This window comes from Porites lutea, chromosome 7, assembly GCF_958299795.1.
Source record: "Porites lutea chromosome 7, jaPorLute2.1, whole genome shotgun sequence".
NCBI classification, from domain to species: domain Eukaryota; kingdom Metazoa; phylum Cnidaria; class Anthozoa; order Scleractinia; family Poritidae; genus Porites; species Porites lutea.
Window position 1 is genome coordinate 8,678,021 of NC_133207.1, and position 16,279 is coordinate 8,694,299.

At 36.8% G+C, this 16,279-nt stretch overlaps 1 protein-coding gene across 1 annotated transcript in view; it reads left to right on the forward strand.

Moving 5' to 3' along the window:
• The window catches only part of LOC140944405 (uncharacterized), a 52,424-nt gene that overhangs the window by 4,304 nt on the left and 31,841 nt on the right, over nt 1–16,279 (forward strand). The window contains exons 6-13 of the mRNA XM_073393551.1: nt 408–698; nt 1,750–1,951; nt 2,517–3,106; nt 6,595–6,771; nt 8,410–8,645; nt 9,149–9,242; nt 14,818–15,126; nt 15,956–16,112. Coding sequence (XP_073249652.1) covers nt 408–698; nt 1,750–1,951; nt 2,517–3,106; nt 6,595–6,771; nt 8,410–8,645; nt 9,149–9,242; nt 14,818–15,126; nt 15,956–16,112 — 2,056 coding nt within the window. The remainder of the gene's footprint in view (nt 1–407; nt 699–1,749; nt 1,952–2,516; nt 3,107–6,594; nt 6,772–8,409; nt 8,646–9,148; nt 9,243–14,817; nt 15,127–15,955; nt 16,113–16,279) is intronic.

Consider the following 16,279-nt stretch of genomic DNA (forward strand, 5'->3'; position numbering starts at 1 on the left):
ATAGTTGAAATTAAAAAGAATAACCATTGGCTTCATTGCCTTTAAGCCCTTTCAATAAATTACGCACAGCCTAATTTTTTTTCATTATGTGGTAAGTTTCCTGATGTCATAAATAAGTTTCCATTTTTTTTTAATAAAAAAAAAAATCAGGAAAAAAGAGTTTGGCATGCCTTTTTTGACGGAAGTTTTAACGCAGCAACTTGATATTTTTTTTTCGTTTTGTTTGATCTTTTTATTGCTTAAAATGTGCTTGGTCGCTTAAAACTCCTTCATTTCGAAGCTTATTTAGCGAAGCAGTCTTGTTATTTAGCATGATTCTTATATCTCTTTTATTAATCGATATTTCATTCTTCATATATTCTTAGGTGACGCTTTGTTCATATTCTTTATATTTTTTTCGTATTTAGCCCAAATGCTTTTTGGTTGGAATTTAACAGTGGAGAACACAACCTTCTCCAGCATATTGATTCGGTGGACAAACCTTACCAACGTTCTCAACCGTAAAGTTCGTCACTACATTGTCTTCTTAAACAGAAGAAATAGCAGTGTAGCATTGCATCAGATTGTCAGTGGAGATCGATCAACAACGGAAATCAACGGACTCACTCATTCAACAAATTATTCTGTGGAAGTCGTTGGGATTGACACAATGGGGAAGCCTTATAAAACTCCATCAGAAGCCACCATGACAACAAACCGTAAGAGAGGAAGTGCTTTTGTTGTTGTTGTTGTTGTTGTTGTTGTTTTTTTTTTATCTATAAGTGTTAAGAAAAGTTTTAAAATTATATGTTTTTAACTATTTAAGAGGCAAGAGTGAGCAACAAAATAATGCTCATCAATATGGCGACGAGCAGTGAAGGTTAATTCACTGTCCGTAAAACATCTGAATTTTGCCGTTAAGTAAAATCCGGGCAAAACTGCCTGTTTAACACATTTTCACATTCTTTTTTTTCATTTACACGCGCAAACATGTTACTTTTGTTCTTTATTTTGTGACTTTTAACTGTCTATATTGAGTTATCTTTGTCACTTGATAATGATGTCATGGCGACATCGAAACGTTGTGTCAAACTTTTTTCGCTAATTTTTATTCTTAAATTTTTAACAAAAGTTAATTTGATTCGTGTCTGAAAAAAAAAATTGGGCAAATTCGATAGAAATAGTAAGGCAGTTCGGGGTTAGAGGTACTTACATTTAGTATTTACCAAATCAGTGAAGAGAATTTTTCACGCGTTTTGATTGGCTCCCATAACTCGGAATATCCGAGGCTATTCACTGTTTTGGAACCGGAGCCAAGATGGCGTCTCGTTTCGAGACATTTTTGGAAGACGAAATTTGAGCGATAATTGAAGCAGTCGTACAAACAAATACCAAGAAAGCGACGAATTTTGGCTTTTCGGTGTTCACTGGTAGATAGAAATTATTTTCATACTGAATTTGCAACAAAGTCGTAAAATGCACTTGACAAAATCGCGTAAAAAGGTTTGGTAATTGTAAGAAATTGTCCTGCTAAGTGACGCTTTTAATTTACAGGAAGGTAATGTTTTTTTTTATTTTTTTATTTTTTTATTTTTTTAATCCAACTGATTTAATGAATACTAAAACAGCTATCTTCTCCCCTCCCCTAAAACGTCTTAAGCAAACATTAATCTATTTATCCGGCTTCTATTTGTAACATTCATACAGTGTCGATTTTGGGGAAAATATGTAAATTTATAAATTATACTAATAATTGTATTGTCGTTACAGTCACATGCGGTGTAAGGCCCAGTGTCAGTACCCCTCGTATTGTGAACGGGTCCGAGGCACCTGTCAATGGCTGGCCCTGGCAGGCAATGCTACTATCAAGCAGCGGTAGACAGTTTTGTGGAGGATCTTTAATTCATCCTCAATGGGTTTTAACAGCAACTCACTGTGTAAGAAGCATGTCTTTGTGGGATGTTAAAGTAAGGTAAGAGTAAAAAGTCTAATTATTCAAGAGTACATTAGGGGACTTAAGGGCAACCAACGTCAAATTTCGGAAAATATCTGTTCGGAAGACGATCTAGAATTTTCGGAACATTAGTTGTAAAAATTTCTTGCTGCCTGCCTCTCCTAGGATTTTCGAACATCTTAAAAAAATGGTAAAATTGCCCATTTTTGACGGATTTTTACCCTTAAAAGGAGCTTTTTTTTTTTTTAATGTAATCACCCTCATATACAGTTATACAATCTCAGCAAGAGAGAAAATTTAATAATTTGTCAAAACAACCTGGACCTTTTCTAGCTACTTGATAATCATGATAATTATACTTACATGGTCAGGAAAGTGCATTGTGTGCTCGTCAATTTAAATGATTTTTTTAGGATGAAGTCGTGATTTACCTGGGAGAAATTTCTCAACAAAATCGTGGGATTTCTCGAGAAATGTCACATATTAGCAGGATGTTAAGTTGTGTTGATGTACCTCATTTGTGTTTTTCTTTAGTTTTGTTTGTTTTGTTTGTTTGTTTTTTTTTTTCTGTTTGTCTAAACAGATTGGGAGCACATTACAGGTTGTCGTCTGCCATTGGAACAGAACAGGATTTTGACGTTATAAGGATAATCCAGCACGAAAACTATCACTACCCAAACACATATAGCAACGATATTGCCTTGCTTAGGTTATCAAGACCAGCTGTGCTTGGTAAAGGAGTTGGCCTAGTTTGTCTCTCAGATCCAAACTTCCAGCTTCCATTTGATAATTCTGCCAAGCCCTGCTGGATCACTGGTTGGGGAACAATTTACTACGCAGGTCCACAACCAAACGTTCTGATGCAGGTTGATTTACCACTCGTTTCCAAGCAACGCTGTCTCAATTATTACCCGGGAAAAATAGACGACTCCATGATATGCATTGGGAAAGTCCAGGGAGGTCAGGGTGCCTGTCATGGTGATAGCGGAGGGCCACTTGTGTGCGAATTTGGTGGTAAATGGTATCTTGAAGGAGCTGCCAGCTGGACGGGCCTGCCTTGTGCCTCCCCATCGAAGCCAACCGTGTATGCTAACGTTCGAAACTTAAAATCCTGGATAATCAACAAAATGAATGGATTTGTTGCACCTTCTCCACCTCCTTCTGGCACCTCAGGTACAGTCTGTGGTACTTATTGTTATTATTATTATTATTATTATTATTATTATTTTTATTGTTGTTGTTGTTGTTATTATTGTTATTGTTATTGTTATTATTACAAGTTGTAACGGTAAAAGTAATTATAATTATTTTACACCATATAAAGCTTCTAGTTTAAACCTTAAAAAAGGGTTTGCTTTTTCGTCTTTCTTCAGTGCCACATATTTATACGACGAAGTCACGGTTCGAGGTTGTCCGCTACAGTGAGAAGTTATTCCATTTGCTGTTATTGAAATGGATGGATGAAACTTGATCGCTCTTTTTGATATACAAATCATGTCCAGTGACACACAAATCATGTCAAAGAGAAGGCAAAATCAGCTATTACGGCTGATTCTTAAGTCGCGGCACAAGCCGATTCGTTAAATGGATTTACAAAGAGAGATACGAATTTGCTCTTACTGAAAAGAAAACAACAACTTAACATCATATCATAATATGCAAACCACTAAACTGAACTTATTTCATGTTAGGCCCCTTTCAAACGTGGAATTTCTTGTGAGTGCCGAACACCTATTTTAGTCGAAGGAAGTAATTAAATACGGCAGTTGATTCAAACGTCGGATATGATGGTGCCGAACTTAGCTCCTTTTGTTGTAAATATTCCCAGTCTCTAGAAAGAAAAAAATATTCAATATGGGTAAGCATTTCCATAATTAATACATTATATTCGGCACGTGCGGAATGCGACTTCTAAATCATATGTCATTATGTTGAACCTAAGTCGCATTCTCGACTCACAGCATCTTAGAGCAGTTACCTCTCAAATTAAATGCGGCACATGTGAAAATCGACGAATGAGCTGGGTTACGGAAAATTTGCTTCAAGGAGATTCGAGCCTGGACTCTCAAAATCAGTTAGAACTAAAAGTGAACACCTCTATCTACTGGACCACCTCGGTAAACACTGACGTTTAAAAGAGGCCTGTAATCCTTCTCTATGGTGATTGACAATTTTCAACGATGAAAACTCGGTTATTTTTAATTTTCGTGTAGACTTAAATCTTTAACTGTTCAAAGCTAGATGTAAAGCTCACAGTAAACTCTTTCAGGCTTGGTCCATGCCGGGGAACGTTTAAAAAATGTATGAACTATCGATCGCGCGGCTACCGACTGAACCGTATCACCGTACGATTCTCTCCCTGTTCGTAAGGTGTCCTTTCATCGGTCGGGGAATACATTAACACAACATTGTTCATCATTAGGCTTTTAGAGTTTTTAACTTGTTAATGAAATCTTGTCTCAGCAACAAAAAACCCTAATTCGAAAATCGTCACGTGGCTGATGATGTCATTTCCTTTGATCAGACGTGAGAAGATATTTTATGGCAAACGTTATCATGTTGTGGTCTGTTCCGATAATTATAATGTACTTTTATAATTTTTATTGTCAGTTCGCACGGTTTTCTTATAATTCTTGCTTTCCCAGTAAGCAAGGTTTTTGTAATGGCAGAATACTTCCGACGATTACTGCTTTTTTTAGATACAGATGGAATATTTTATTATTATCATTATTAATCAATTCGGAGTTAACTTGTGTTTTTTCTTTTTGAACTATCATCGAATAGGTAAGGGGTTACTCGTTGTTTAAAGTACAAGAACAATGAAACAATAATAACTTTCTTTATTCATTTTACGTCTGGGTGGCTTTTGCCGACTGAGATTAGGGACTGGTCAAAAAGTATGGGGAGAGGAGGGGGTGGGCCGGAGCATTTGGAAATGTGGTTGATAAAAAACATATGGCCCACCCACCTCCCTTTGGCGCAAAAGTGACTGACCCACCTTTAAAGCAAGGTTGGAAATTACATGACCCACCACCTAGTATTAAAAAATGGATTTTTGGTTTCCTCTCAATAATCCAATAAAGCCTTGTTCTCTGCATGACAAAATTTGTTGATACATTGCTACAACCAATATCAAAATCACAGAAATCATACCTTTCATTGAGCAGACAAATGTGAAAAACCGAACATTTCTTGTTTCGATGGACGTTATGAGTCTTGACACAAATATACCGCAAAACCAGGGTATTTAAATTGCTTGTAAAGCATATAAAAATTTCTGCAAAGACAACTTATTCCTACACATTACTCGCCGTAAATGCTTTGACTAATCGTCGAAGAAAATTCCTTCCACTTCAATGAAAAGAACTACCTACAAGCCCGTGGAACTGAAGTGGGCACAAAGACAACAGTTTCCTTTGCCAACATTTTCATGGCATATATTGAGACAACAACTCTAAGCAGAAGCGTCTTTAAACCAACAGTTTGGAAATGCTACATAAACGATATTTCTCCCTATGGGACATACGTAAACCAGACATAGAAGCCTTCATTGAAGAAGCAAACTTACATCACCCAACTATTAAATTCACGGCTGAAACATCCAACACTGAGACTGTGTTTTTAGACACGGTTGTATACAAAGGCACGAGATTCAAGGAAAAATCTATCGTTGATGCAAAGACACATTTTAAACAAGCGGAAACCTTACTGCACCCGCACATTTCACCTTCTGTCACCCTCCAAGTGTTAAAAAGGGATTTGTCAAAGGACTAGCCTTGAGAATCCTACGAAAAATCTCCTCAGAATCAACCTCCGTGGAAAATAATTCAAATTTCAAAAACCCTTGATGGACAGAGGCTACCCACAAACTTTGATAGAAAACCTGCTATCAAAAATATAATTCACAGAAAGGGAGTCTAAACTTCTAAAACAAAAAAACAAGGAGGAAAAAGAGATATTGCCATTCGTGACACAATACCAACTCTCATTGTCTACTATAAAGGAAGCTTGAATGAAAAAGTGAAATCTTACACAAGACCAACCATAACTTCGCTAAAGTTTTAAAGAACTACTTATCATGTCCTTACAGGAAAGGAAAACCATTAAAGAACATGCTCGTTAGAGCCAAAAAAGGTTAACAAAGGGTTTCACACCGGTATAGATGTGCGGCCTTTCACCTCTTGCATTTTCACACACAACAGGTTTGAGAGTGTTTTAGCAATAATTCCAGCTGGCTGTGTTTTATTTAACAAGTGTAGTCAACTGTCTCGTTAGTATTTAAATGAGTTGCTATCTGTGTAATAAAATAGGGTGACCACCTACCCCTTAAGGATAGCTGAAAATTGCACGACCGACCTCTTGCACGAGGCTAAAAACCGCCTGACCGATTCCCTCTCTGCTCCGGACCACCCCCCATATACTTTTTTGACCAGTCCCTTAAAGTTCTAAGGCTAAGGGTATCCATAACTGTGGTCACAGTGAAGATGCATCGGTGACATGCTCAGGAGGTACGTCGTACGAGACAATCAATAATTAAGACTCGCATTACGGCCATATTACTGTTTGCATCTGTTTGTTTGTTAGCGTGTAGCATACAGTTATCGCCTGAACTACAAAGTGTGATAAATTTACAAAAAAAAGCAACTTCTCTATACCAACAGCACAAACAACGTCCGTGCCCTGGACGTCACCTTCTGCTCAAGCATCTTGTAACTTTGACTATGGATTGTGTTATGGATGGAGTCAATCATCCTCAGACATATTTGACTGGACACGCCAAAGAGGAAGTACTTCATCTTCAAATACGGGGCCTTCATCAGATCACACTACCGGAAACGGTATGTACAATACTGTACATACATACATACTGTAAATAATTTTAAAAAGGGCTCTGTCTTCTAAATATGTAACAGATGTAAATACCGTACCGACTATACCGTACAGCGTTGCTTGTAAGCTTCCCCAGTTATAAGCCCAACCCGTCCCCCCATTTTCATCCTCCTCCTCCCTCCAACCTGGATATGAGTCTATCTCTTAATGTACTGAAATAGAATCAGTTTAACTGCAGCTTGGTGAAAACAACAAAACTTATTGTATGCAAAACTTATTTGATCGGCACTGTTATAGCCTGTTTCGAAGCATTTATCATTATTATCATTATTATTATTATTATTATTATTATTATTATTATTATTGTTATTATATTTGTGATATTATAGGCTATTTTTTAAATCAAAACACACGAAATTTGAAATTTTGTTTTGCTAGCAGTGAAAAAAAAAGCCATTTAAGCGCGGGCGTAATGGCGCGTTCTGTCTAATTACTTAGGCATGACGGGTACCGTCCTATTAACCAACTAAGGCTGAAATCAGGGCAGTTGATAGCCAATCAGATTTGACAATCTTGTTATAGTTATAATTAACCTTAAAATAATTTGATCAAAAATGGTTAGCTTTTTGTCTTTCTTCGGTGCTGCATATTTACACGACGAAGTCACGGTTCGAGGTTGTCCACTATAATGGGAAGTGATTCCATTTGCTTTTATTGAAATGGATGGATAAAAATTGATCGCTCTTTTTGATACACAAATCATGTCCAGTGACATACAAATCATGTCAAAGAGAAATTAAAATCAACTATTACAGCTGATTCGTAAGTCGCAAATATCTGTATTGAATATAGTTCCACATCCGTTACCTCATTAACATTTCCTGACTTGGTAACAAAACGGCATGAGGAATTTTCCGATTTCCCGTTGTAACTCATTTTATGTCAGTTTCTTTGCGTAACTCGCGCTCGAGATTTGACTTTTTAGTTTGAAATGCAATAATTCCGCTAATACGAGACATATGCAGATTTCCTCACACCCTTTTTTAGGTCTTTTATCTGTTTTCCAGGCCTAATCTACTGTCATCGAAGATGATTGCTCTTTTTGGGTTTGCCTAAAGACTATTAACTTGGTGTAAAATTTGTTTAACTCTTGAACTTGAACTCTATGTAAAATCACCTAGCCTTTCCCTCAAAATTCCCATGAATGTGCCCATAAATAATTTGTGGAACACAAGTTTATTGTTTGATGTATGCTATGAATTTATTAACGGGAGCTTCGCTTTTAGCGATGGCTAAATCTATATATGAAAAGTAGGTTGAGTCTGATCGTCCGGGTGAACGTAGTCCTGAATAGGACTGTTGTTGTTGACAGTGACCGACTTTTCGACAACCTGTGCAATAGTCATCAAAGTAGTTGTATCACGTCAGTCGTTGGTATTGTACTCTGGTTATTGACCTGATTGACCTGTCAGTTTTCCAGTCGCTCTCTCGCAGTTAGTTTTGCTTAATTCCGTCAATAAGTCGTTTGTGCGTACAGCGCCGGTAACTGTTGACTACGAGTCAGTGGCGTTTGTTCCAGAACAGGACTACGTTCATGAGTTCAAACTTTCCACAGAATCATTATTATTATCATTATGCTCTTTCAGGATACTACATGTATATAGAGACTTCGTCCCCTAGGCGACAAGGTGACAACGCAAAACTTCAGTTGTCTGTTTCTGGAAATGGAGCAGCAGCTTGTCTCGTTTTCTATTATCACATGTATGGTGATACCATAGGAACTCTTAATGTTTACAGCGGGAATGAGCTGGTTTTCAATGTATCTGGGAACCAGGGTTTGTACTGGACACGAGCAATGAAAACGATATATTTGCGCAACAATGTAAGTTTGATATGGTTTGCTTCTCAAAAAATCACGACTGATATTCGTTGATTTCACGTGGCTAAAATCTTCCCGTAATATTTGCAGGAAATCTTTAAATATTATTTTAAGAGGTCATCAGTTAAAAATGACGCTTTGATAAAAATGATCTATCATATGACCTTGCCGACCTTCTTCCCTTTTTTTTTTTTTTTTTTTTTTTTAATCTTGTATGATTTATCAGATATACCGAGTGTCAATTATTTAAATTAGTTACTCGCACAAGTGAAGTATGTTTTGAAATTGCATGTGTGCTACAACGGACCACTAGGTATAAATCTAATTCTGAGGGTAATGTGAATGTTAGTTTGCTTTCTGTCGATTAGCTCTCTTTCTTAATCATGGCTTTTTTAAATTTTATTATTAAATTTTATTTCGGTTTCCCCTCGCAGCGATCCATCTTTTTTGACTCACCCCAACTTTTTAAAGACTTCCCATTTTCCACATTTGTATTCTGTTTATAGGTAATCTTTGAGGGAATTGCGGGGTCGTCATACACAGGAGATATCGCTATCGATGATGTGGCAATCACTAGTGGCAATTGTCCTAGCATTGGAGGTAAGGGACGGACCATTAGAAAAGTTATGGGGAGGGGGGAGAGAGGAATTTTCGAGCAGGAGGAATTTTTTTTCGTTATCAAATTCCTTGTATGAATTTTTTTCAGGCCATTGTATGAATATTTTTTAGGGTTAATTGGCGTGCAAGAATTTTTTTTCATTTAATTTTCCCTTACGCGAATTTTTTTTTTGTACTTGGCCCGCCCCCCATAAGTTTTGTAATGGTCCGTCCCTAAATATTCCCCTCGTTGATTATGCTTAAAAATATTTGGTTACATTCCGTGTTATTCCTCATATACCATTTCCACATAGACCATAATGCACCTTGTTTACCGCCCAAAATTTTGCGTAACCATTGTCCTCAATTCCTCTTGGGACGACTAATTCTGGGCCAGGAAAAATTGGAAAGGTTGGTTCTGTAAAAATCTGGAGAATAAGTACCCAGGTGGAAATCTTATTAGGATCTTAACAAGATTCTTATTAAGATTCTTACCAAGATCTTAACAAGTATCTTATTAAGATTCTTGTAAGATGTTGTAAGATTCTTACAAGAATCTTACAAGATCTTATAAGAATCTTAACCAAGATCTTAAAAGATAAGTTCCAAGATCTTACAAGAATCTTAACGAAGATCTTGTAAGATCTTAAAAGATCTTAATCAAGATTCTTGTAAGACTTTATAAGATCTTAAAAGAATCTTACCAAAACCTTACAAGATCTTGTAAGAATCTTGATTAATAAACTTGCAGAGATCTTGGTTTGAACTGTAACTAGAATCTTAACAACTTCTTTTGCAATATTTTCAAGATTTTGTCTGTGAAGTTCTAGATTTTTCAAGGGCTTGGTCTAGATTTTAACCGGCAATCTTGCAAGAGGAAAAAAAGGTATTGTTGAGAGAGCTTTCAACTCTCTTGGTCAGGATTCTGGAATGTTTCCTTGACAATACATCAAGACCTGATTCTTTAGAAAAAGGGTCCCCCAAGTCAATTGCAAAGACTTTCTCAGTCAATCCCCATGTTTGGTGTTACATTTATTTGCCTCATCAATTAAAAATAGTGAATTCAAGAATAAGTAACATTGCACTGCTGAAACATATATATATATATATATATATATATATATATATATATATATATATATATATATATATATGTTAGCACCTTCCAGTGGCCTCTGTGAACTCTAAAAATTTGTTTAGGGAGTCCCGTGAGCCATAAAGCCTTCAATTCGACTGCGCGTTAGCGTGGTTGTCTTGGTGGTGTAGTGGTTAACACATCGGAAACTAGAGAGTCGAGGACGCGGGTTCAAATCCCGTTCAAGGCAATTTTTAGAGTTTCACTTGTGTTTATATATATATATATATATATATATATATATATATATATATATATATATATATATATATATATATATATATATATATATATATATATAATATATATATATATTTTTTTAATCTATTAAGTCAAGATACTGGATTTTGAAAAAAAAAAAAAAGAACAGTTTCTTAAATTAAGATTTTACTCATTAAAAGGTATGCCTAACAAAAAATCCTTCCACAAAACAAGCTATTTTTAGTTCAAATGTGCACATTTTTAATATATACTCTAGTTCAGAAACAAAACAGAAAGGGCAGACTATTAGTTCAAGTCCAGTACGACAAAGTACACCCCTGTAGCAAAAACACAGTATTGTAGATTTCTATCTTTCAATGAATTGGCATCGTGTAGTTTTAATTATCTTTTTTTAAATCATTCTATTTTACTCCAAAGAGGAGCCTATATGTAAAAAAGTAGAAAAGCCTCGTGTCCAAAAGCCTGCGATACAGCTTCCTCTCATCGCTATCTGCCGCTAGGGATATCTCTTCAAAGAGCGGTGAGAGGCGGGTGTATCGAAGACTATGCGTAATATATCTTAAGTACCTTGAGGCCTTGTTAAGTGCATAGTAGATCGTAACAATGGCATATCGTTGCAATACCTCTAATTACTTTTTAAGAGACACCAACAGCAAACTCGCTATTCTTCTACCACAGACAAATGTTAAGGAAAATAGTTTTTTTCTGGAGCAGTCCTTTGGAATAGCCTTCGTATATATTGACCAGCGGCAGGCGAAGTCCCTGGGTTTTGAGGGCTGGCTGCAAACAATTCCTCCGGAGATGTACACGGTACTTACATAAAGCAGACTAAGGCTCTCAGTCTAATTCGGTTTTGTGACAAAGACAAAGCTAAGGTTTTGGAAGCCTTGATTCTTAAACAGGTTATACAATTCCAAGCGTCTTGAACATGGTATTTTTGTAGACGAAAGGCCTTGAACAAGGAGTAGACGTCGGCGATGCGCCGTCTACATATGCGGACTACCAACAAACGTTTCAAAAATATCATAAGTGAATCTTGTTTTCATTTTTCATTTTTTTCTGTGTCCTTTATTACTTAATTCTGTATGAAAAATAAAAATGGACTATTGAGGGTCATCTATTGAGGGCTTATCCGTAGTATATATAGCATGAGGAAAGACGTTTTAGGGGGTACCATGGGCGTCTAAGTTTCATGGACTAAGGCTATGGAGGATGAGAAAAATCGTCAAGTCTGTCTTTCCTTTTTAGGTGTTCCCATTCGTTCGTTACAAGATTCTTCTTAGGTTTAGTATTATACTCTATTTTGTTTCCCTATTTTTATTTTTTTGCGAAAAAGAGGATGTTCTCTTTCCAAACACTGTTGAAAGGAACGTTCAGTCTTTTACCCTGTCATCTGCAGTTCAGTATTACAGCTAGATTTTCCATGACACTAAAACGTCAATCAGTGCAAAGACTTTCATACCACAAAACAGCCCGTACTTTTTGTGTAAGCCAAGAACGCGGAATAGTCGAACGAATGGTCGTTCTCTCTTGTCTGGAGCAGAGAGGGAGGATGGGGAGGGGGGGGGGGGCGGGGGGGGGGGAGAGAGATTGAGTTAGCCTGGGGAGCTGGAAAAAAAATAAAAAATACGATAGAAACTGACAAAGAAAAATAACAGGAAGAAAACAAGAAAGAAAAAAAAGACAGTTACGCCGTATAATTAAAAGCAGTTGAAAACTTAGTACTACCAAATCCGTTCCTGCTGATCAATAACAAAGCGCCAAAAGTGCTCGACGCTCAAGTTGAATATATACCATAAAAAGCTGGAAATGAAGGAATGCACGTATTTAACCTGTAACAGGTCTTAAGATAGTTGGGAAAAAGCAAAGAAAGTGAGCTAGAAAAAATGGCGAAGGGGCGGGATTAGGCAGAGAGGGCGAAAGATCCTCCTACTCTCTCCCTCCTAAAATCTTCAACGTTTTCAACCCTTGGAACAGGCTAGTTCATAGTGGGCTAGAGAGTATTTTCCAGTGCCGATGCAAGTGATCTATAGATGTCCATTTAGGAGTATTTGACATTTTAAAAGCTCGTACTCACGCTGCAACTATTCCTGCTTTAGCATGTGTAAAACGCCCTTTTTTTTTCTATTTTCCGTTTTCCTGTAGGGGAAAGTTTTTGGCGATTTGTTTTTGATGATAATGTTTCATCCTCGATCGAAACGAGTGAAAATATTTTCTGAAACTTTCCTTACAAAGTACCTTTATAAGCGTGATAGTAATACATCGAAACGTACATGTATACTTATACATAGTTATTTGAAAGAGAAAACTCGCGAGAAAAAAGAAAGTGTTCTAATTAGTTAATATTGGTTATCCTCGTATTAAATTTAACGTATTTATGCCTTTTGACGGATGCTTGAATTAGTAAAACATACCGCTGTATTTGTTCAAACTCTGTTTTCGTTGGTCTAGGTCGTCTACGTCTGGCCTACGTCGCTCAAAAAAGGCGACTTTTGGGCAATTCTGCACTAGTTATTGTATCCAAACAAAATGACTCTTCTAAATAAGATAAGTGTATTGAAAGATGTAATATAGATTGTACGCTGGAATTTGGCACGTGATCAACGTTGAATAGAATGTTTAAAGCGTATCTGTCGTTAACACCGCTGGCGTGACGGGCCGTGTAACGCTATTTCTAACAACTGGAATGTCGCGATTTTTCGTAAAATTAGGGTTGAACTCGAGGTCTTGCGGGCTACTTAAAATCGTTTACCCAGAGATTTGTTTTGATTTTCTGATAGATTGGGGCCTAGTCAAGCCGTAGAGAGTCAATTTGCGAAATTTTAAGTTATAGCGAATTGTAAAAATTTGCATTATTTTATCCCTATAATTTTGAATTCCAAAAATTGTCAATGGGGCCTATTTTTAACAATACCTTTTTGGCCACAACATTTTTACAGCTTTCATAAATTTATCGTCTCATAAGAAAGAAAGGGTCATAAAAACTATTCGTGTTTTTCAAAGGCTGCCAAATCGTTGTGGTTTGACGTACGAGTCAATGAAATTTGTGTAAAATTTTGCTTTACCGGAAGTGGATTTTGAGCTGCGAACGGGCGAAATGAGTTTTCTCGAATTTTCACAAAAGAACACGTTATTTGGGGAAACTAACTACAGCATGTTTCATTGCTCATTAAGGGTTATCGATGAGCCAAAAATGAGCGAAATCAAATTTTCAACTTGTGCCGACAGTGGGTCGATATTTACGGAAAGCCGCTCTTAATAAGCGTCTTACAAGATTCTTACAAGATCTTACAAGATCTTATAAGATTTCCACCTGGGGCAAGGTGCATTACGGTATATGTGAAAATGGTGAATAAAAACAAAAGTATTATGGGAAACAGCGTGACCGAGTGGCCAATACTTCTAATGCCATCCGGCACTTCCGGGCTTACGTCCCGTTCCGTCTACTATAGCTGGATTTGTTTTTCGGTCATCCCAGATGCAAATGGACCACGCTTGTAAATAGCTGCAGATTGCCATTTGCAACTTGTTTTTAAAGCTGTGTTCTCTTTGCATTATTTAGTGTTTCTAACTGTTCCTGTACCTGGGAAGCTAAGTGCATTTTCACGTAGAATACAGGTTATTTCTTTTAACTCAAGGCCACGCTGCCGAGTAGTTAGCGAAGCGAAGTAATTTTTACTCCGAATCCCAGGTAAAAGGCCCTGATTTCAAATCTCTCCCTGACCGCCAGCTGATTTTGTTTTAGGTCTTCCCGAGGATTTTCTATTAGCAGTTCCAAATTTAAATTATTGCTTGTGTTTTTAAAATAGCCAACAGGTCGCCTCCTAGCTCCCAATTGGGATTGCGTCTCGGTAAAACAAAAAAAAACAAAAACAAAAACAAAACAAAAAGAAAACGAGTAAAATATGTCGTTTTATTTATTTATTATTATTATTTTTTTACATTTCAAGCAAGTTTTAAGCAAAAACTGCTTTTGTTGATTTCTACCAGTTTAATGTGAAACTATTTTCGTTTTCAGTATATATCTTATTCGAGTTAATTAAAATCTACGTATGAAATTAAGTCGTGCTATAGACTTTTATTTAAAGGGAATGGACCTGATCACTATATTTGCACCGCCCTCCTCTACTCCCCTTGAAAAAATGCACCAGCTCTTAAGGAAGGTCATGGGACCTAATCTTGTTTGTGTGTGTTTTCAATTTTTCCTTTTACCATTGTTAGGTTTACGGCTGGTTGGAGGATCTGGAAGCTGGGAAGGAAGAGTTGAAGTTTATTATAATAACATCTGGGGAACTGTTTGTGATGACTCCTGGGATATATATGACGCGCAAGTTGTTTGTCGCCAGCTTGGATTTCCTGGAGCGATAAGTGCCCCAGGTTCTGCCCGATTTGGCGCCGGAAGTGGTCAAATTTGGTTGGATGATGTTGCATGCTCGGGAAGTGAAAGTTCTATAGGCTATTGTCAGCACAGCGGATGGGGTATCCATAACTGCGTTCACAGTGAAGATGCATCTGTGATATGCGCTGGAGGTACGTCGTACGTCGCATTATTGTCATATTATGTGGGTTTCGCTTAGTATAGTACCGACCATTCTGATATAGATGGTGTAGATAACTGATTGGGTAAATGTTAATTTGACGCACATATAACATTGTATAACCAATGTAATGAAAAAATACATTTAGTAACAGAGTTGAGGAAAAATATGTTTTATTTTGTTTTTGGTTTTGATTTTTGTTGTCGTTGTTTTTACATGAGTATGTGACAATGAATTTTTCAGAGCGTCCTGGTATAAATTAATGCTTTAAAAACGAGTTTGACAATGTTAGTTAAGGAACGTAGAAAATATCATTTTTAAATGATAAAACATTTCGTCTTTACTGTGATTTTGTTTGTATATTTGCTACCATCTGAACTTAAAGTCGGGAAACGTTAAAAGAATATTTAGCTTCTCAACTTCTCTATACCTAATGATGCTTTGAGTTCATGCTTATCCTATAATTCTCTTTCATTTAATTTTTTTTTCGCCGGCCAATAGAATTCCTAATACAGTCAACTCTCGCCTTGAGGGCACGCTTTTATGACGGACAACGCTATACGGACAGCAGCTAAATATCAGGCAAAAAATGAATTACAGATGTTCGACTGAAATAAACTCCTGCTATTACGGACTCTCTGTTACACAGCCGTTTTTAGTGTCCTCACGCAACGCGTAGGGAGGAGCGTGACGACACTAAAAACGGCTTTGTAGCAGACTAGGACTCTCACTAAAAAGGACAATGATTTAAGGCCCCTGTAGTGTCCGGTGTAAAGAGAGTGGAGTATTCAATTAACTTGTTGGCATTGTTTACTTCATAGTTTGCGGAGGAAGTTTAAATCAATCATTTGGCCAGCTACGTTTTGGCCGGAAAGGTTATTACGGTCATCTGCTGTGCACCTGGTCAGTTGGAAATGTAGGAATCCAGCAAGCAGTTGCTCTTATTTCAGTACAAGAACTCTACCTGTCATATTTCAAGTGAGTTAGATGAAGCAATGTCTTCCATAGGGAATTAATAAGATTTATTTTTTTCTCTTTTTTGTTTAAAGCCGAGTGGTGGTTTTGCAAAATGTAGAACTTGTAAAAGATATTATCAAAGGAAAACGATAATTAACTTCTTCTTCTTCTTCTTCTTCTTCTTCTTC